The sequence below is a fragment of the Zingiber officinale genome, chromosome 8A (genome assembly GCF_018446385.1).
Source record: "Zingiber officinale cultivar Zhangliang chromosome 8A, Zo_v1.1, whole genome shotgun sequence".
In the NCBI taxonomy this organism is placed as follows: domain Eukaryota; kingdom Viridiplantae; phylum Streptophyta; class Magnoliopsida; order Zingiberales; family Zingiberaceae; genus Zingiber; species Zingiber officinale.
Genome location: NC_056000.1, coordinates 58527602 through 58548443, shown reverse-complemented (window position 1 = coordinate 58548443; position 20842 = coordinate 58527602). Strand labels below are relative to the sequence as shown.

Here is a 20842-nt window from a genome sequence, read left to right as displayed (position 1 = left end):
TGACATCAATAAGCTTCTTCACGAAGGAGTGATGTACATTTTCGGCCTGAGTCCCATACGGACTCCTCTTCCAACCGGCTTCGGTAAGAATTTTACTTTGGCATTTGTTTTGATTGCTAACTGATTTCTTTTCTTTCCTTTACAGCGAACATCGTCATGGATTCGGTGATGGCCGGCGTTTTGAAGAGAAAGGCGGCAGCTCTGGAAGCCGCGATTGGTATCCAGCCGGTCGGATCCCATGAAAGAGAGAGCGGGACTCAGGCCGAGTCGACTACTCAAGCTTCTCAACAAAACGTGGCCAGTGGAGCCACCCCGGGAACCAACCGCCACGAGGAAGGTTCCGCTCGGGAGGAGGGCGACCTCTACAAAGAGGCGCCGAGTGGAACTCCTTGATCGGCTACCTCGCGGTCCAACCATCCGGCGGGTCATCGCGTTGCTCGGGGCAAGGCGCCAGGTCAAGCCATTTCGTCCGGGACGCCATCTCGGGACGAGCCACTGCTCGGTTGAAGCAACTCCGATCAAGACCGCTCGTCACTCGATCCGCTCAACCATTCATTCCCGTTTTCTGCGCCGGCTTCTGATCACGACCCCCGGTCATGGCCGCACGATTCGGGTCACTCTTCATCTCCCGACTGAAGAGCTGCTGCCAGAGGTCGACCGCCCAACCGCGCCCGAGCACACCATTACCTTGAAAGGGCCCCTAGCTGAGATGTGGGCCGATGCTCGGGCACGCACAATGCTGATCCCCCTCCGAAACTTGGCCAATAGCCACATGCGGGAGGCCACGGGGGTAAGTTCGCTCTCTCCGAAGTTTTGTATGCATTCTTTCCGATCAGCCGATAACAACTCTAACTTTCTTTTGCCAGAGATGGGTGGAGGAGATTGCAGTCTCCAACCGCCTAGCCATGGTGGATGAGGAGTTAAGGCAGCTGAAGGCGGCGTGCGGTCCGTCCGGCTCTCAAGGCCCTTCATATTCCGAGCTGCAGAAGAAGCTTAAGAAGGCTCAAGATTTGCTGGCGGCCGAGTAGAAAAAGACGGCCGATCAGGCCCACGCCCTGGCCGAGTCCGAGCGACAAGTCAAGTCGCTCGACACAAAAATAACCTTGGCCACCACTTGGAAAAACACGGCCATTTCCGACTTAGAAAAGAAGAACGTGGAGGCTCGGGGCCTAGAGCTGAAGATAAAGGAGCTGACGGAGCAGCTTGACAGAGAGAAAGTGGGCCGCTCGGCCGACGCCACCAAGCATAAGGACGAGCTGGCCACTTTGCAGGAATCCCTCGCTGCATCTCAATTGGCCTTCAAAGAGTACCAAGAGGCCGAGCCGAGTCGGGTTGCAGCTCTAAGACAGGGCTACATCCGCTCGCCCGAATTCTCGGAAAAAATCTGCGAGCGGATGTACACCGCCTTCGATCTGGCAATGACCGCCACCATGACCTATCTGAAATCGAAAGGCCTTCTTCCGGCGTCCACTAATATTCCGGCCGGCGATCAGGTGGCGCTTCTGGATAACATCCCGAAGACCCTTTATGATTATATTGAGTAGTTTTCTGTAATTTGGCCACTCGCCCGGATATCATCCTTTTTTGTAATTAGGCCGCTCGGCCTAAAACTTTAATTTTAATGCAATGTTTTCCTTTCGCGTACTTTGTCCTTTTGCTAGTTAATATGTGTGTTGTCCGCTCGCCTATTATCACACCTCTGGCATTCGAAAGGGATTTTTGCGAAGCACTTGGAGTTGCCCTTCCGCTCGGCTAAATATTTCGAATGCGTAACATTTCGCTTTGATAGCAGAGATCGCTCGCTAGAAGCCGACAAGTACCTTTGGGCTCTGAGCCGAGCGGAAAGTAGAGTCGGTCGAACGATATTGGCGGCGAGTTTCTCGGACACTTGCAGTCCTTTTTTATTGCCTTCTTCCGCTCGGAATATTTATAGACGCCGGCTCGTCTCTCGATATTTAACGTCGGAGCGCGACGGTCTTCCGCTCGGACGTTTATAGACGCCGGCTCGTCTCTCGATATTTAACGTCGGAGCTCGACAGTCTTCCGCTCGGACGTTTATAGACGCCTGCTCGTCTCTCGATATTTAATGTCAGAGCTCGACGGTCTTCCGCTCGGACGTTTATAGACGCTGGCCCGTCTCTCGATATTTAACGTCGGAGCTCGACGGTCTTCCGCTCGAACGTTTATAGACGCCGGCTCGTCTCTCGATATTTAACGTCGGAGCTTGACGGTCTTCCGCTCGGACGTTTATAGACGCTCGCATCTCGATATTTAACGCCGGAGCTCGGCGGTCTTCCGCTTGGACGGTTTAGACGCCGGCTCGTCTCGATATTTAACGTCGAGCTTGACGGTCTTCAGCGGGCGTTTATAGACGCCGGCTCGTCTCGATATTTAACGTCGGAGCTCGGCGGTCTTCCGCTCGGATTATTTATAGGCGTCGGCTCGTCTCGATTTTTAACGTCGGAGCTCGGCGATCTTCCGCTCGGACGTTTATAAACGCCGGCTCGTCTCGATATTTAACGTCGGAGCTCGACGGTCTTCCGCTTCGACGTTTATAGACCGGCTCGTCTCGATATTTAACGTCGGAGCTCGGCGGTCTTCCGCTTCGGGCGTTTATAGACGCCGGCTCGTCTCGATATTTAACGCCGGAGCTCGGCGGTCTTCCGCTTGGACGGTAGACGCCGCGCCTCTCTCGATATTTAACGTCGGAGCTCGGCGGTCTTCCGCTCGGACGCTTTAGACGCCGGCTCGTCTCGATATTTAACGTCGGAGCTCGGCGGTCTTCCGCTTGGATTATTTATAGACGCCGGCTCGTCTCTCGATTTTAACGTCGGAGCTCGGCGGTCTTCCGCTCGGACGTTTATAGCCGCCGGCTCGTTTTTAACGCCGGAGCTCAACGGTCTTCCGCTCGGGCGTTTATAGACGTCGGCTCGTCTCGATATTTAACGCCGGAGCTCGGCGGTCTTCCGCTCGAGCGTTTATAGACGCCGGCTCGTCTCTCGATTTTTAACGTCGGAGCTCGACGGTCTTCCGCTCGGACGTTTATAGACGCCTGCTCGTCTCTCGATATTTAATGTCAGAGCTCGACGGTCTTCCGCTCGGACGTTTATAGACGCTGGCTCGTCTCTCGATATTTAACGTCGGAGCTCGACGGTCTTCCGCTCGAACGTTTATAGACGCTGGCTCGTCTCTCGATATTTAACGTCGGAGCTTGACGGTCTTCCGCTCGGACGTTTATAGACGCCGGCTCGTCTCTCGATATTTAACGTCGGAGCTCGACGGTCTTCCGCTCGGACGTTTATAGACGCCGGCTCGTCTCTCGATATTTAACGTCAGAGCTTGACGGTCTTCCGCTCGGACGTTTATAGACGCCGACTCGTCTCTCGATATTTAACGTCGGAGCTCGACAGCCTTAACGGCTAATCTTTAACACAGCCGCTCGGCGGGCATACTAGTCATCCTTTAATTCATTTCTGCTTCCTGCATTACAAGGACATGGGCGACTAGAATATACACAAAAATGAATTACATCAGTGCACCTTTCACCCAGCTCGATAAGGCTGGAGATGATTTGCGCTCCAAGGTCGGTCCAGCTGTCGTCTGTCTTCATCCTCCAAATAGTAAGCGCCCGAGCGGAGCTTTTCGATGATTTTGAAGGGACCCGCCCACGGAGCTTCTAGCTTGCCGACGTCGCCGACCGGCTTCACTTTCTTCCAGACAAGATCGTCGACCTGGAATGATCTTGGGATTACTCGCCGGTTGTAATTCTGCTTCATCCTTTGACGATACGCCATCAGCCGGACAGACGCCTTGGCTCGCTCTTCATCAACCAAATCCAGCTCCATGTTCCTCCGCTCGGCGTTACCCTCATCGTAATTCTGGATCCGGACGGATTCGACACCGACTTCGACTGGAATCACCGCTTCGCCGCTGTATACCAGATGAAAAGGCGTGACGCCCGTTCCTTCCTTTGGAGTCGTTCGGATGGCCCATAGGACGCCCAGCACTTCATCCACCCAACTTCCTCCCAAATGGTCGAGCCGAGCGCGCAGAATGCGAAGAATTTCCCGATTGGCTACTTCGGCTTGACCATTGCTTTAGGGATAGGCTACAGATGTGAAGTGTTGCTCGATGCCATAGCTTTTGCACCAATCTTCAAGCAATTTTCCTGTGAACTGCCGCCCGTTATCGGAAATAAGTCGTCGGGGGATGCCGAACCGACAGATGATGTTCTGCCAAATAAATTTCTTGACCATCTGCTCGGTGATCTTGGCTAGTGGCTCGGCCTCCACCCACTTGGAAAAATAATCGACCGCCACTAGTAGAAATTTCCGCTGTCCGGTCGCCATAGGAAATGGACTAACGATATCCATTCCCCACTGGTCGAACGAATATGAGACTGTTGATGCCTTCATTTCCTCTGCCGGTCGGTGATAGAAGTTGTGGTACTTCTGGCACGAAAGGCACGTCGACACGGTCCGAGCGGCGTCTGCTTGTAAGGTTGGCCAGAAGTACCCGGCCAACAGGATCTTCTTAGCCAGCGATCGTCCGCCCGGATGTCCTCCGCAGGATCCTTGATGTACTTCTTGGAGGATGTAAGCCGAGTCCTCTGAGCACACGCATTTCAACAGTGGGCGTGAGAAAGCCTTCTTGTAAAGCTGATCACCGATGAGTGTGAACCGACCGGCTCTCCTCCTTAGCAGCTGAGCTTCATTCTGATCGGACGGTGTGGCGCCCGAGCGCAGAAACTCCGTGATGGGTGTCCTCCAGTCGCTCGGAAACATAAGGCCTTCCATACGGTCGACGTGCGCCACCAACAATACTTGTTCAATCGGTTGCTGAATGGCGACTGGCTTTATTGAGCTTGCAAGTTTGGCCAACTCATCGGCCGCTTGGTTCTCCGATCGGGGTATCTTCCGAACAATGACTTCTCTAAAATTGGCTTTGAGCTTCTCAAAGGCTTCAGCGTAAACCTTGAGCCGAGCGCTGTTGATTTCAAAGGTGCCAGAGAGCTGCTGAGCAGCCAACTGGGAATCCGAATGAAGCGTTACCCGACCGGCACCCACATGCCGTGCTGCCTGCAAGCCGGCTATGAGGGCCTCATACTCTGCTTCGTTGTTCGTAGCTTTATAATCCAGCCGGACGGATAAGTGCATCTTTTCTTCTTGTGGGGAGAGCAACAGTATTCCAATCCCGCTTCCGAGCCGAGTGGATGATCCGTCCACAAATATTTTCCACATAGCTTCTGGCTCTGAATTCTGCACCTCAGTCACAAAATCTGCCAAGGACTGCGCTTTGATTGCCGAGCGGGGCTGGTATTGGATGTCAAATTCACTTAACTCCGTCGTCCATTTGATGATTCTGGATTTAGTAATACACGTCCGAGCGGGCTATTGGTTTTGACAATGATGGTATGCGTCAGGAAGTATGGACGAAGGCGCCGAGCGGCGAGGACCAGAGCGAAAGCCAGCTTCTCGAGCCCAGTGTAGCGAGATTCAACATCTTTTAAAATATGACTAAGGAAATACACAGGCTCTTCTCCGCTCACCCTCACTAGTGCCGAGCCAATTGCTTGCTCGGTTGAAGACAAGTACATATAAAGTGGCTCACCCGCAGTCGGCTTGGTTAATACCGGGAGAGAGCTCAGATATGCCTTCAAATCTTCGAACGCCCGATCGCATTCTTCGTCCCAATGAAACTTATTGGCCTTGCGCAAGATTTTGAAAAAAGGAAGGCTCCGGTCGGCGGTTTTGGAGATGAATCTGGACAGAGCAGTTATCCGACCGGTCAAACGCTGCACTTCCCTTGTATTTCTTGGAGGCGGCATGTCTTGTAGGGCTTTCACCTTGCTGGGATTTGCTTCGATGCCCCGCTCGGTCACTATGTACCCCAAGAAACGCCCTCCTTTTGCTCCGAACAGGCACTTTTGGGGATTTAGCTTGACTCCATATTTGCGTAGCGTTCGGAAGGTTTCCTCCATGTCTTTGAAAATATCGGTCGCTCGGACGGACTTGATGAGAATGTCGTCCACATAAACTTCCAGATTCCACTCGATCTGCTCTTTGAACACTTTGTTCATCAAGCGTTGATAAGTGGCTCCCGCGTTCTTCAATCCGAACGGCATCACATTATAGCAGTAGGTGCCGTCGAGCGTCACGAAGCTGACTTTTTCTTGATCTTCACGGGCGAGCGGCACTTGATGATAGCCTTGGTAAGCGTCGAGCATACATATTAATTCGCAGCCGGCCGTAGAGTCCACTAGCTGATCTATCCGGGGCAGAGGATAAAAGTCTTTCGGGCAAGCTTTGTTGAGATCCCGAAAATCTATGCATACTCTCCACTTGTTGTCCGGCTTGAAGACTAATACTACGTTCGCCAGCCAGCTCGGGAACTGCACCTCGCGGATATGGCCGACCTCCAAGAGTTTTTCCACCTCCGCTCGGATGATGGAATTCTGCTCGGCGCTGAAGTCCCTTTTTCTTTGCTTCACTGGCCGTGCGTCCGGTCGGACGTGTAGCTCATGCTGCGCTATACTTGGTGAAATTCCGGGTAGCTCATGTGTCGACTAGACGAAGACATCATGGTCTCTCCGGAGGCATTGGATCACCTCCTCTTTCTGATTCGCCTCCAGGTCGGATGCGATGAATGTCGTGGACTCCGATCGGGTCGGGTGTATCTGCACTTCCTCTTTTTCTTCATAAACTAAAGAGGGAGGTTTTTCAGTTATAGCGTTCACCTCGATCCGTGGCGACTTCCGAGCGGAATTTGCTTCGGCTCGGACCATTTCGACGTAGCATCGCCGAGCTGCCAGTTGATCTCCCCGTACTTCTCCCACTTTGTCTTCGACGGGGAACTTGATCTTCTGGTGGAAGGTAGAGACGGCCGCTCGGAACTCACTGAGCGCCGGTCGTCCCAGAATGACGTTGTATGATGAGGGAGAGTCGACCACCACGAAGTTTGCTGTACGCGTCCTTCTGAGCGGCTCTTCTCCCAATGAAATAGCCATCCGGATTTGTCCGACCGGAAGGACTTCATTGCCCGTAAACCCGTAGAGGGGGGTTGTCATGGGCAGCAGCTCGGCACGGTCAATTTGTAGTTGATCGAACGCCTTTTTGAATATTATGTTGACCGAGCTTCCTGTGTCAACAAAAACGCGGTGAATAGTGTAGTTGGCTATTACCGCTTTGATGAGCAGAGCGTCGTCGTGGGGCACTTCAACTCCTTCCAAGTCCCCAGGCCCAAAACTGATTTCGGGTCCACTCGCCCGCTCTCGGCTACAGCCGACTGCATGGATCTGGAGCTGCCGGACGCTCGCCTTTCTTGCTCGGTTGGAGTCTCCTCCGGTCGGCCCGCCAGCGATAATGTTGATCTCGCCTCGGGAAGTATTACTTCTATTTTCTTCCTCCCGAGCGGATGGTCGAGACCGTTCTCTTGACGTTCGGCGATTCTCCTGCCTTGGAGAGCGATGCCGATCGGGAGTCTGTTGCTGTCGCCTATCAGTTCGCGTCCGATCGGCTTCATTAGTTCTTTGTCGCCTGTCGACTGAGGGAGACCGTCGGCCGCCATTCCGGGGAACGGGATGAGCCACGAAGGGAAGACTTCGACAATCCCTTGTGTTGTGCGTATCCGTCCGGTGGAAAGAGCAGAACATCGGGGTCCATTTCTTCTTTGGCTTGGGCCGGGCGACAGCTACCTCTTGCACGTGAGACCTGGCATGGGGGGAGCGGATTGCTTCGGCCCTCGATCCTCTGGGCGGCTGATGAGCGGCGTGTTGTTTCCGCTCGGCAGGAGGAGCCCGCTCGGTTGGAGTTTCTTTTTTCCTGGCCGCTTGCGCTTCCTCTACGTTGATGTATTCGTTGGCCCGGTGTAGCATGTGATCATAGTCTCGGGGCGGCTTCCGAATGAGCGATCGGAAGAAATCCCCATCCCCGAGGCCTTGTGTGAAGGCATTCATCATGGTCTCCGAGGTGGCCGTTGGAATATCCATGGCCACTTTGTTGAACCGCTGGATGTAAGCTCGGAGCGATTCACGGGCTTCTTGTTTGATGGCGAACAGACTAACGCTGGTTTTTTGATAGCGCCGACTGCTTGCAAAATGATGGAGGAAGGCCGTCCGGAAGTCCTTGAAGCTGGTGATGGATCCGTCCGGCAGCCTCTGAAACCATCGTTGAGCCGATCCAGATAGGGTGGTGAGGAAAACCCGACACTTCACCCCATCTGTGTATTGATGCAGGGTTGCCGTGTTATCAAACTTGCCCAAATGATCGTCCGGATCGGTGGTTCCATTGTATTCGCCGATCGTCGGAGGCACGTAGTGCTTGGGAAGAGGGTCTCGTAGAATAGCCTCTGAAAATTGGCGATTAATCCGCTCGGGGCGATGAGTCCGCTCGAGGGGCTTTTCCTTTTCTGCCTTCTCGTCTCGGCATTTCATCTGAAGAAGATCCCCGATCTCTATGAGTGGATGCGGCTTCGGGGGTGCGGAATAGGGTCCGGTGGAATGCAACGGTGGCTTGAGGTGCTTCCGCTCGACCACCAGAGGCTGAGGTTGCTTGCTGCTTTGGCCGCTCGGCTGTTGCCTTCTGTTTTTGCTCCACAAGCTTGGCGGCCCTCAACTCGATCAGAGCGTCGAGTTCCTCCGTGGAGAGCGTTACTGTGTGTTGTCGTCCAGTCTCGTCCATTGTTTCCGTTCGGATGCAGGAGCGTTCCCACAGACGGCGCCAATTTGATCCTGTCCGAATGCTGAACCAACGGACGCTGGGCACGTCTGCTGGTGTGGATCTTCGACTGGTTGCACGAAGCTCCGGCGAACCTGCACAGAAGTCGGGCCGGGAAGGGGTTCCCGGCGGCGACCCTCTGACGCTCAAGTCAGGCAAGCAAGCAGTAACAAGTGGCTCCCGAAACATTAGAACGCGTCCCTCCGGCGAAGGATGAGGGCCTTTATATAGGGCAGCGGAGAAGCGAGTGCACATATATCGAGGTGTACACGTGTCTGTAGCCCATACCCCAGTAAGGGCTTGTCAGTGAGTTTACCTGACCCATACTGCTACAGTCCAAGCATGTCCTCGATGGGACAGCGGAACCCCCTGTCGCGTGATTTGGAGTATGACCATATCACGAAGCATGCCAGCTGTCAGAAGATGTCCCTTGTCTTTTTCCTCGAACTCTTGCCGGGCGTCCGACCGACCCCCGTCCGCCTTCCGTCCGACCGGTCATATATGATGGTCCACTTGGGAAATTATCGGTAATGTGTTTTGTGGCGACTGTTAGCAGTATGCTTCATGTCTTCGGCTGAGCGTGCAGTCCGTTCGGCCCTACGATCTTACTCAATGAGCGCCGGAACCCCGACTTCCATAGGGGTGCCTTTTGTCATCGGCTAAACACCGGGCGGCCGCCCGGTCGGTCAGACCCCTTTCTCCGATCGGCCTAGTTGGTCCGACCTTCTTTGATGAAATCCCCCGGCTCTTTAACTTCCACGTGGCGTTGACCTGATCCCCTGTTCTTATCGCCGGATCACAAACCATCCTTAATATCACTTAACTACGAGACTTATGCTCTGTCTACTTTAAGGATGGATGAATTTCAAATCCATCAATTATCAATTGATAATTTTTTATCTTTATTTTTCATCCTCTCAAAATTGGGCGGAAATGAGTGGATGGAAGCAAATGAGAAGCCTGTTCAAAATCCCCTTTGCCTACTCTTCACCAGAGCAGTCACTTGCAACACCGAGTAAGCTTCCCCATCCCAGAGTCGATCTGGTCATCATCACCTCCTCTTCTACTTCTCTCCTGCCCCTCTACTTCTCCTCTCCCCCACCGCCAGTAACCACAACAGGGGCAAAGGATCCGGTGGCCCAGGTTGTGGAAATTTTGTAGAGGAAGCAACGACGGTGCAAACGAGGCCGGTGGAGAAAGAGATGACGTCGACGAAAAGGAGTAGGAGACGCGGGACTCGTGGGTGAGGTTGGAAATTGAGGCAATTGTGTAGAGGAAGCGACAGTCGAGGAGGAGGCAGTTTTGGAGATTTTGTAGAGGAAGCAGCGGCTGTGCAAATGAGGCCGGTGGAGAAAGAGACGACGTCGACGAGGAGGAGGAGGAGGCGCGAGACTAGCGGGCGCGGTTGGCAGTTGAGGCGATTTTGTAGAGGAAACGACAGTTGAGAAATGAGGAGGCGGCACTTTTAGCGATTTTATAGAGGAAGCGGCGGCGGTGCATATTCCTCGCCCATGACTTTCTCGAATTGACTTTGTTTTTCTTCCCGACGTGCTGTAGCCTCTGGGGTTCCAACTGTGGCTAATGTATGCTATCAGATAAGTATCTTCTTCTTCTTGACGAGGGAGAGAGAGATGACCGAAAAAATAGTGGAATTATAGTAGAAAATTTTACCAAGCGAATCGATCTGATTCAATATATGTATATATATAGATAATCACAGAAGTTGAACTGGACTATACATGAACACCGAGTCTTCTCCTCCAAAGCTTCCTCCGGAATGCAACAATGGCTACTTGGAAAAACAAAAACAGAGAAGCTGTTAGCTCTCTGTGGTTCTCTATAATTTTACTCTCTCAGCTGCACCTTCATTTAGGCACAAGATCTCCATATCTGCCCTTCCAAAGAGATCACAATGATGGAAATATCATCATGGTATTGCCGTCGGTCGCCTTGCGGAATCTCAAGCAATTCATGGAAATCCATCCCTGCAAAAGAACACCAACTTAAGTAACTCTGGTTCCACACCATTTCCCAGTCAATAATCTGTGTATCAGGAATTAAGCTATCTATCTATCTACCTGCTTTCTTTGCGGCACGAAAAAGGACTTCTTCAACCAGATGCTGAGCAGGATCCCCTTCAGGCGTTGTGGCAATGAACATTTCTAGTTGAGCGACTGCTTCTTCGTTAGTAAAATACTGGTAGAGTCCGTCAGAGGATAGTATCAAGAACTTGTCCTTGGGACCAAGCTTATGGTGGCGTAGAAATGGATTGCAAGTGATGTATGGAGAGGATCCAACGTAGTCGACTCTGAACATCTCGAGCAGTGCATTGTTCCACTTGGGCTGCAGAGAAGGAATCTCTTAGAACATGTATTTATTTGAAGCCTATGGCTGCGGAGGAATTTGGGAGGATTGCAGCTAGCGTTAATTGATTACCTGTTTCAGGAAGCCGGAGCCGAAGGCTCGTGTAACCTTCAATGATCCTTTCACGCGATCATTTGAGATCGCCGAGGAATCGTCAGGGTGCTCATTCTTGATCCTATGAACTTCCTGGGAGGTGAAAAAGCGATCGATGTTTGAGAAAAAAGAAAGAAAGAAAGTCGAAGAAGATGATCGACTGACTGAATACCTCTTCGATACAAGTGCTGTGTTCGACGGTCAGTTGCGTGGCTGATAAATTTGGGCACCCGTAAAATACTTCCACATCGCTTGCGATATCTTCGTTGATCTTGCGGAGATCCAGCTTGGGCTTCGCCGGCGAAATCGCAGTCCAGAAATCAGAATCCGTCTTTTGTGCCAAAATCGCGCGGCTGTCCCCGACGTTCATCAGGTAGACGTCCTCCCCCTTTAGCAGCATCGCCAGAACGCATGATCCCATCAGCGCGAGCTCAGGGTTCTCGGAGATCATCTTGTCGGCGACGTCTAAGTAGTCTTCCTCCGTCTTCTTCAGAGCACGAGACAGAGCCTTGAGCACTAGAGAATGGTTGACCTCCCGATCCTTGCGCCGGCCCTCAGGGTCCGAATTGTAGTTCTCCCTTTGCCACTCGCAAGTGTCGCTCTGCTCTCCGGCTCTGCAGCATCCGAATTCCGCGGGGTAAACAGGGGCGGCGGCAAGCGGCTTGGAGAGAAGATGGGAAAGAGTGCCTTCTTGGTCGTCCCACAGGAGCCCCTTGAGCTCTCGGTGCACGGCGAAATAGAGATTCGAAAGGAGGTAATCGGTGGCGTCGGGACCGTTGAAGCCGTCGTAGATGCCTACGAAGAGCCAACCGTGCTCCTCCGAGACGACGACATGGATTCGGTCCTCCCCTGCTTTGCCCTGAGCCCACTCCAGGTTGCCTGCCGGTGAATCCGGCGAATCTGGCCGTGGAATTGGAACTCCCTCAGCCACCAAGGCGGGAACTTTGGGCGGCTTGATGGATCTTTCGGCTGGAACGGTGGAGGATATGGTACGGGAGATGGCTTTGGTGAGGCCGCGGAGAAGGGAGGTGGCGGCTGCTAGGCGGCGGGGTCGTGAGAAGCTGTGGGAGATACTGCGGCGGAGCTGAGCGGGGATGGAAGGCGGATTTTCGACGGGGCCGGAGAAGAGAGCGGCGCGGTGATCAAGCGGCCCGGACATGAACCCGCGCTCGATGGGACCGGACATAAATCCTCTGTCCGCAGCGCCGGCGATAGGGCCGGAAAGCGGCCCGGAGAAGCGGGGAAACGGCTGGAGCGCGAAGGCGGAGAAGGACGTGGAGCTCTCGAAGGCAGCAGAGGCCGGGGCGCCGCAATCGCCTGCAGGGTCCACCAGGAGAGCTGCGGTGGAGAGCTGCGTGGACGGGTTTGCGCTCAAGGACGCGCCGGATATAGTACGGAAGGTGGTCGTCTCTTCCGAGTGGTGAACCTTGGATGATGCCGCAGCAGGGGCGACAGCGGCGGAAGAGGAGAATCCGCCGCCGCCGCCCCCGCCGCCGCAAGCCGAGTCAGGACGAACGTAGCAGAACGAGTGACCAAAATACTCATCGTAGAAGTCGGAGGTATCTGCCACGTGTCGGAGACGGCGGCGGCCGCCGCAAGGGGGCCTGCCGCAACAGCAGGAGAAACAAGTCAACCTCGCGCAGCAGTTTCCCATCTCGCGAAATCCGAAACGAAGAGCGCCGGCCGGAGGAGGAGGAGAAGGTAAAGGAGGCGGATAGTGGATGGTGAGTGAGCGAGAAAGAAAAAGGATTAGGTGGTGGAGTGCGTGATCGAGAGAGAGAGAGAGAGAGAGAGAGAGAGGAGGAGGAGGAGAGTTGACTTAACTGCATGTGGTAGTGGTGGTGGTGGTGGGGCAGTCGAAATCTTTGGAGAAAATCTCGTCGAGGAGTTGACTACGAGTGCTGGTTCCGCAAACCAAAGTCTCGGGTTAGGAATTAAAAGAATCGGCAGGGCAGTCAATGGCGCGATGTCAACGACGGTTTTGCCTCCCCCGAAATGGACGAAGATCTGTCGCAGTCGCAGGCGACTAATGGTCTTCTGACACGTCGCGCAAATGAAATCTTACCCCTCACTGTACTTGACAATATGGAAGTAAAATTTTACTATGCTCCAACGACACCGAAAAGGACTCGCGGCCTTCGCAATCCTCAGGCTATTTATTCATCACACCGAAATAAGAATATTTTTTTAATTTTTTAAAATAAAAATAATAATCAAGGATGCTATTTAATTTTTACCCTTCTTTTAATACGGACGACAGAAAGCGCAGATCATTAATACTTTTGGGTGGCGAGTTAAGTGCAGCGCAGTGCAGTGATAGTTAACAAGCTAGATGGAATTGAAGAGGATCAGTTGAAAGGTCAGAGGATGGATAATAGAGGTGAGTAAAATCTCACTCAAGTCCAACAACAATCGATTGCCATATCATATTGCTAAAAAAATTTAATTAATTTTATAAATTTTATTCGTTCAATTTTGATGATAAAATTCAATGGATTCAATTTGTTTTTTTAAAAAATTAATTTGTTCGATTTTAATTTAATCTTGTCGGTCAGTGACCATAGAATAGATGGTGGAGAGGAATGAAGGAGGAGCATAGCATTATAAATATATGTCTGGCCTGGCGTCCATTTGAATTCCATTCCATTTAAAAAGCGAGGGGTATGAGTGGTTTGGTCTGAGGGCGGACAGCTATCTGAGTGGGGGGAGTGGGATGCCGGACGTGATGCGAGTGTGTGTTGCACCTTATGAAACTTTTGACCAGTGCCCGTGAGGGGGATAAAAGTGGATATGGAAGATACGAGTGGTGTATAGATAGAGGTGGAGTGCGAGTGTGTCGTCTTCTCCTTCATCATATATTAGTTTTAATGGGGTAAAAATTAAAGGGACCACCTCGTTATTACTTTTGTTAAGAGGGTATTATTCTTTGTCCGCATTGATTTCAAAAGAGATATGTGCTCTCGTAGTCACTGATGATCTCGTGCCCTTTTCCTTTCTCGTTTGTATTTTTATACTCTTTTTTTCTCTCGTCTATTGATTTCATGTCTTCTCCTTCTTCTTCTTCGTTAATCATGTCATTTCTTAAAGTAAGTTTGAACAATTTAAGATATATTAAGATAATTTTTATATTTTCTTATATAACATAATTTTCTAAAAGAAAAATATTTAAATTTTAATTTTTTAAAACACAATATATTTAAATCACAATGATATATTAAGGTATCATTGTGATTTTTGTCCTATTTTAATTGTTCATGAGGTATGATTTAGTCAAGAATTTCTATTTATAATTCAATCGATCTAAAAGAAAAAAAAATGAAGATTACTACATATATATTATGATTTTATTATGTGTTAACTATATTTCCTTACACTTATAGGATTGGTGATGCCTAAACAAAAATGTAGTTTAGGATATTTGAGAGCAATTAGAAAGAGTCCTCAAATTGAAAGAGGAATCATGGTTACATCAAATAATTTACAAAACATAATTGTTAGGTAATATCCATCCGCAGGAGTTAGTGTTGAATTGTTGATTATTGTGTTTTGAGGATTACTAGTGTTGGATTATTACTCATGAATCATTTCGGTAGATCTTCAAGTGTTTATATCTCTCCCGACTGTAAAGTTAGTCAAGGATAGGTCATTTTCTCTACCAGAGATAGAGTCATCTTCAAAATTTTTTTTTTTTTTGGATAGAATCACCTCAAAAGATTTTTCTCTATTAGGGACAAAGTCGCCTCTAAATTTTTCTCCATATCAAACAAAGTCAGCTCCTAATTTTCTTCTGTCTCAGATGGAGTCGTCTCAATTTTTTTTCCCTGTTAGGATAGAGTCGCTAACAAAAATTTTTCTATTGAAGATAGAGTCTCCTATAAAATTTCCTTCGTATCAGACATAGTCACCTTAAGTTCGATTGTATTAAAATAATTATGAACATAATCAGTATCTTCTTCCCTCTAACGCTTAGTTAGTTCAACCTAATCAAGCCAGTTGCTACATCCTATTGTCCTCCATACTCTAATCGAGTCGCACGCTACAACTCCTCGACTAATCTTGGAGGCGTGACTCATAATACTGTCGGTATCTAACCCATACTAGGTTAGCAAGATGCACCTACATGGCTCCATCTCAAGCTAGCCAAGTCGCCATACTGAGCTAAGCAACCTATTGCCAAGCCTAAGCTCGAGCAACCCAAGTGGGTTGTGTTCCTGTTTGCCCGAATCTGAGTGGGTTACAAGCGCTAATCTTTCGAGCATTAATTGCTCGAGCTCTTGAGTGTTGGTGCAATTTTCCTTGGGTCAAGGTTAACTAAGCTCGAATTGGCTCGAGCTTCAGTTTCAATTTTTGGACAATATATGAATGAGAAGTCAAGTAGATCAAGGTTGACTGGAGATTTGACTGACAAAGTCCTAACTAGAAGTTAAGCAAAAATAAAGTCCTAGTGGACTAGGCAAACCTAATTGGGAACTAGGTTAAGTCGAAGGTGGGTTAGCTGGGAGCTAAATACTTATCGCAAGAGAAGTCCTAGTAGGATTAGGCAAACCTAGTTGGGAACTAGGTTAAGTCTAAGGTGAGTTAGTTGGGAGCTAAACACTTGGCATAAGTGAAGTCCTAGTAGGACTAGACAAATCTAGTTGGGAACTAGGTTAAGTCTAAGCTAGGTTAACTGGGAGCTAAGACTTGGCACGAGAGAAGTCTTAATTGGAAACTAGATAAGGGAAGTTCAAGTGGATCAAGGAAGATCATAGATTGACAAAGAAAAGCACTAACTGAGGTTAGGCAAGGTGAAAGTCTACTGAGTAACTAGTCCTAACTGAATTTAGATAAGAGAAAAACTTAAGTGGGCTTAGGAGAACCACACTTGGTGATCGAAAGTCCAATAAGAAGATGACAAAGAGAAAGTCCAAGTGGATTGAAGGTTGACCGAACACTTGATGGGGAAGTCACAATAAGTATGATTGACCGGATGTTGGGAAAGAGAATCCTAGACTTTGATCAAGTAAGTTAGGGTAGGCAATCTATTAGGGCAATTGACTATCCCTAAGCTAATCGATTAGGGTAATTGATTAAAAGGTCCTCGTGAGAACACAAAGTGGGTCCGAATCGATTGATTAATCGATTAGGGCTATTTTCTGTAAGAGGCTTCTCTGCCTTTATCAAAGGAGATATTTTTAGTGGAACTTTGTAACCGCCTTGGATTAACAACCACCTAGGTTGTAACCAAGTAAAAATCCTAGTCTCTTAGTTATTTTTATGTTGCTATTTATTATATCATATTTGGTTAACTAATATTGTATCCTTGCTAAAACTAGCTCGAGATTCTTCTAACTTATTTCACCCCCCCCCCTCTTGTCGGCATATTTGCCCCAACAAGTGGTATCAGAGTCCAACCGTATCAGAAGGACTAACCACCGACTGAAGCACAAAGATGATGGTTGGACTCAACATCTACCTGCCTAAGTTTGTTATGTGAAAGAAACTATTGGGACCTTAATGCTCGTCTAGAGGCGCGTGCGCGCGCGCCAGGGGGGGACCCACGTCGTTCGCTTCCTACACTTGTTAGCGCAGCGGAAATACAAAACAACAAGTATGAAAGCTAAAGACTATGAAGAAATACAAACAAACCGCTAACACGTTCATAATGTGGTTCGGAGATTAGGGATCCTACTCTATGACTGTCCGTAAGATGGATAATCCTAATCCGTGGGTGGATGACTCTCCGAAAAATCCAGGCTAACTCAAGTAGCTTCTTGTGGGTGGAGAAACCTTGCCACAACCTCATACAAGCACACTTTATCACACAAGAGTTTGGAAGACTTTAATAGATTTTAACCGACTCTATTTCATCAATCATGGTCGGCCACCCCGAACTCTATTAAATCGAGCTTGGGAGAAAACACAAGTTGTGTTTCCCTCCACCAGTTGACTGGTAAAGTCACCAAACGACTGACCTCTATGAAAAAATTGACCGTTACACCCTAATGACTTGATATGAGTCGACTGACATATTTAGCAGATAACTGCTATAGCAATTACTACAGTAACTGTCAACTGGTAAAGCCACCAAACAACTAGCCTCTATAAAAAAATTAACTGTTACACCCTAACGACTCGATACGAGTCGATTGACATATTTACCAGTCAACTGCTATAGCAATTACTACAATAACTGCTATGGTACAAGTTGTATCAATAGATTGGTTTCACAATCATTGGGCATAAAAACATTTTAAACCTTAAACCTAGGATTTTACATTAAGTACAATCTCTCATGCATTTATCCTTGTCCACACAACTTCGACCTTACCTTCTAGCCTCATTCATCAACCTTGCATCTCTCGAATGCTTCCCCATCCTTCATGCATTGCCTTCAAGAGTTTCTTTTGGCCTTGTTCTTTGTTGTCGGGTCTTCCATTGCCAAGAGACTCCTCACCTCCGGGACTTTATCCTTTGCGAAGAGCTCCTCGCTCTAGGGCTTCAACCTTGCCAGTCACACTTGGACTTACGTTCCCAAGACTACATACTTAGACTTACGTTGCCAAGACTACATACTTGGACTTACATCGCCAAGATTCCACTTAAACATTCACCATTGTCAAGATTACACTTGGACTTTTTCTTGTTGCACATGCATCCTGCGTATTCACAACCCATATCAAATACAACAACAAATCTAATTTAAATTTAAAATAGATTTTAAATTACTTTTGATAATTAAATATGATTTTTAGTTCCTAAGGACCAACAAGGAGCTAAAAAAGAGGAATACCAGTGGACCAGTAAAGAATAAACCGACTTCATAGCGAAGGGCGAGCCAAGTTCCACCTGTTGAACATAATTTTACCCTACGAATTTAGTTGAATCGGAGCTTACGAATTAGCAAAAGAACTTTGGGAGAAGTTCTTAGAGCTACACGAAGGAACGTCCGAAGCAAATCTCGTGAGATGGGACCTGCTCTGGAATCAAATAAGCAACCTCTGGATGGAAAAGGGTAAAATGGTTGCTCATCTACATGGAAGAATCAAGGAGCTAATCACCGGATTAACGAACCTCAGAGAAATGGTAACTAATCGGGACTCACAAAGGTATGCTTTAAATGCATTCTCGAGAACACTGGAATGGACATCTATAGTAGACTCCTATTATATCTCCAAAGATCTCGAGATAAGTACACTAGAAAATCGTTTTTCTACATTTGAATTACATGAGTCTTGGTGTGTAGGACAAAGAAAGGGGCTAAATTAGAACCTAGCACTATAAGTCCAGAAGAGCGGACCGGATTCAGACTCATCGATTGACGAAGATGAAGCAACCTTCATGGTAAGAAAATTCTCTAAGTATTTTAAATCTGACAAATTTAACAAGTCACAAGCTAAAAAGTTTATTTTGAGAAAACATAAAGTAAGATGTTATAACTGTCAAGAAGAAGGACATATCAAGAATGATTGCCCAAAACTGGAAAAGAAGGAGAAAATAAAGGGCCAAGCAAACTAAAGCACAAAAATCAAAGGCAACATGTGACGAGTCATCATCGAAGTTCGAGCTGGAGGAGTATGCCAGACTAGCACTCATGGCGAGTCACCAAGAGGAGAACATCGATGAAGGAGAGGCTACATCTGAGGGAAGCAATAGCGAAGAGGGAGCATCCAACTTCGAATATGATATGGTAAGTGAGGTATGTCTTCTACCTCCTTATCAATTTTATTCTAGAATAACATTAATGTCTAAATCCTTATGTAAGCTAAAATTTAAGAATAATAAATTAAAGAAGAAAAATGTTGATTTGAAAAGAAAATCAGCTAATGCATGTCCACTAAAATTGTTTGATAAAATTAAAAATGAAAATGAAAAATTAAGAGAAAAAAATATAATCACTCAAATAAAATTCCGCATGCTCAAATACGTCTCAATATTCAAATGTTAGATATACTAGTAGGGTTAACTAGTATTTATGATTTCACAAGAGTCAAATTATAAAATAGCTAGAAATTATATTCCTAAAAATTATTTGATAAATCAAGTAAAAATTTATATTGGATTCCCAAATCATGCTTAGTATAATTTAAATTAATTTCATGCATGCTTTAAAATTTAATGTGTTTTATTTTCCATATTATTTTAACCAATTAATTCTTTAGCATGTCTACTGGCTGTATTTCAAGTTGAAAATTTTTATCATGTTATCTGATGATTTGATCCACTAACAAAAAATTATTTAAAAATATTTGACTATTATATTATTTGTTTTGAATTTTTAATGAAATTTGTATTATCAAAATTAAAAAATGTTTTGCATATCTATTTTTGAAAAATTTATTTCTATAATTAAATATAATGTTCCCTATCACAAGAAATTTTTCAAGATTTTTTTGATCATTATCTAAATTATTTTTATTTTTTTAACGAAAACAATGTTTTTATTATTAAAACATTATTTAGTCTTTATTTCTACCTAGCTTAATTTTTTTTGAAGATAAACATCATATCTTACATGCTCAACAAAAAATTAGCATGATTTTTCAATGTATTAAACCATTTGTAAACATTTTATCCTTAAAAATTGTATATCTGACTCAAAATATTAACCTTGAAAATAAAATAAAATCATGTGCTCATGAAAATTTTATACTAATCCAAAACCTTATTTTTGACATTGACAAGAATTTTCATTATTTTTCTAAAAAGTTACAGTATTTTTGAAAATTAATTTTGAGAAATCTAAAACTTAATTCTTAAAAATTAATTTCTCAATAAAATAATTTTGATGAAAATACAAATATCGTGGAATATTGTTTTAAAACCCCTAACAAAATTTTTTCAAATTTTTTCTATTTTTTTTGTTAATTTTCCTAGTTATTTTTTTTATATGATCAAAGGGGGAGAATACATAGATGTTAAGTTTAGGGGAGGCTCTATTGCTTTTAAATTGCATTAATTTTAGTACACTTCTACATGCATTAATTTTGATGATACCGTTGCAATTTTGATAGTTATACTTTAATTCATATTTGTTTAAACCCTAACTTAACTCGGATTGATGTACATCAAAAAGGGAGAGATTATAAGTACCCCAGGTTGTTTTAATGTGATCAACCGAGTTAAGTTAGGTCATGTTTGTATTTGATCCTTGTGTTTAAGTGTGCAGAAGCTTTGGAACACAAGAAGTTGAGCGGAAGACACAGCTAGCGAGAAGGATGACACGGAAAAGGAGCCGACGGGCTCGATGCATCCGAGAGACGAAGTGTTGTGGAAGAGTACAACAATGGACGAGAAGGACATGCACGATGTTCGAGGGATGATAAGTCAGAAAGGAAGCCTGTTAGAGGAGAAGGTCTGGGTTGGGTTCGAGTGAGCTCAACTTCGATTAACCGGAGCATCACCCATGCGAAGAGATCAATTAAGGAGTTGATCTATCTCATGGAAGGCGCTTTCGATAAATAGTGTCGAAAGCGCCTTCCAGCCTATAGAAGACGCCTTCCAGTGACTGTTATTCGAAGATAAAGTTTTATCTTCGGTGATAAAATTTCTCTGATTGAAGGCGCCTTGAACCCTATTGAAGGTGTCTTCCAACTTCGGATAGAGTTTTCCAAGTGTTATAAAAAGTCTCCTGGAATTAGGAAATATTCAACAACTTCTGTATTAATCTCCTAGCAACTTTATGAGCTTTT

General features: G+C 46.9%; 1 protein-coding gene across 1 annotated transcript; it reads right to left on the bottom strand.

The window, feature by feature from the left end:
• Nucleotides 1-10323: 10323 nt before the first annotated feature.
• Nucleotides 10324-12938, bottom strand: LOC122009177 (protein phosphatase 2C 35-like). The gene is made up of 4 exons (XM_042565226.1): nt 11344-12938; nt 11151-11264; nt 10793-11057; nt 10324-10699 (listed from the first exon to the last, which is right to left on the bottom strand). The coding sequence occupies exons 1-4, from the start codon at nt 12823-12825 to the stop codon at nt 10584-10586; spliced, it is 1977 nt and encodes a 658-aa protein (XP_042421160.1). The 5' UTR covers nt 12826-12938; the 3' UTR covers nt 10324-10583.
• Nucleotides 12939-20842: the final 7904 nt, after the last annotated feature.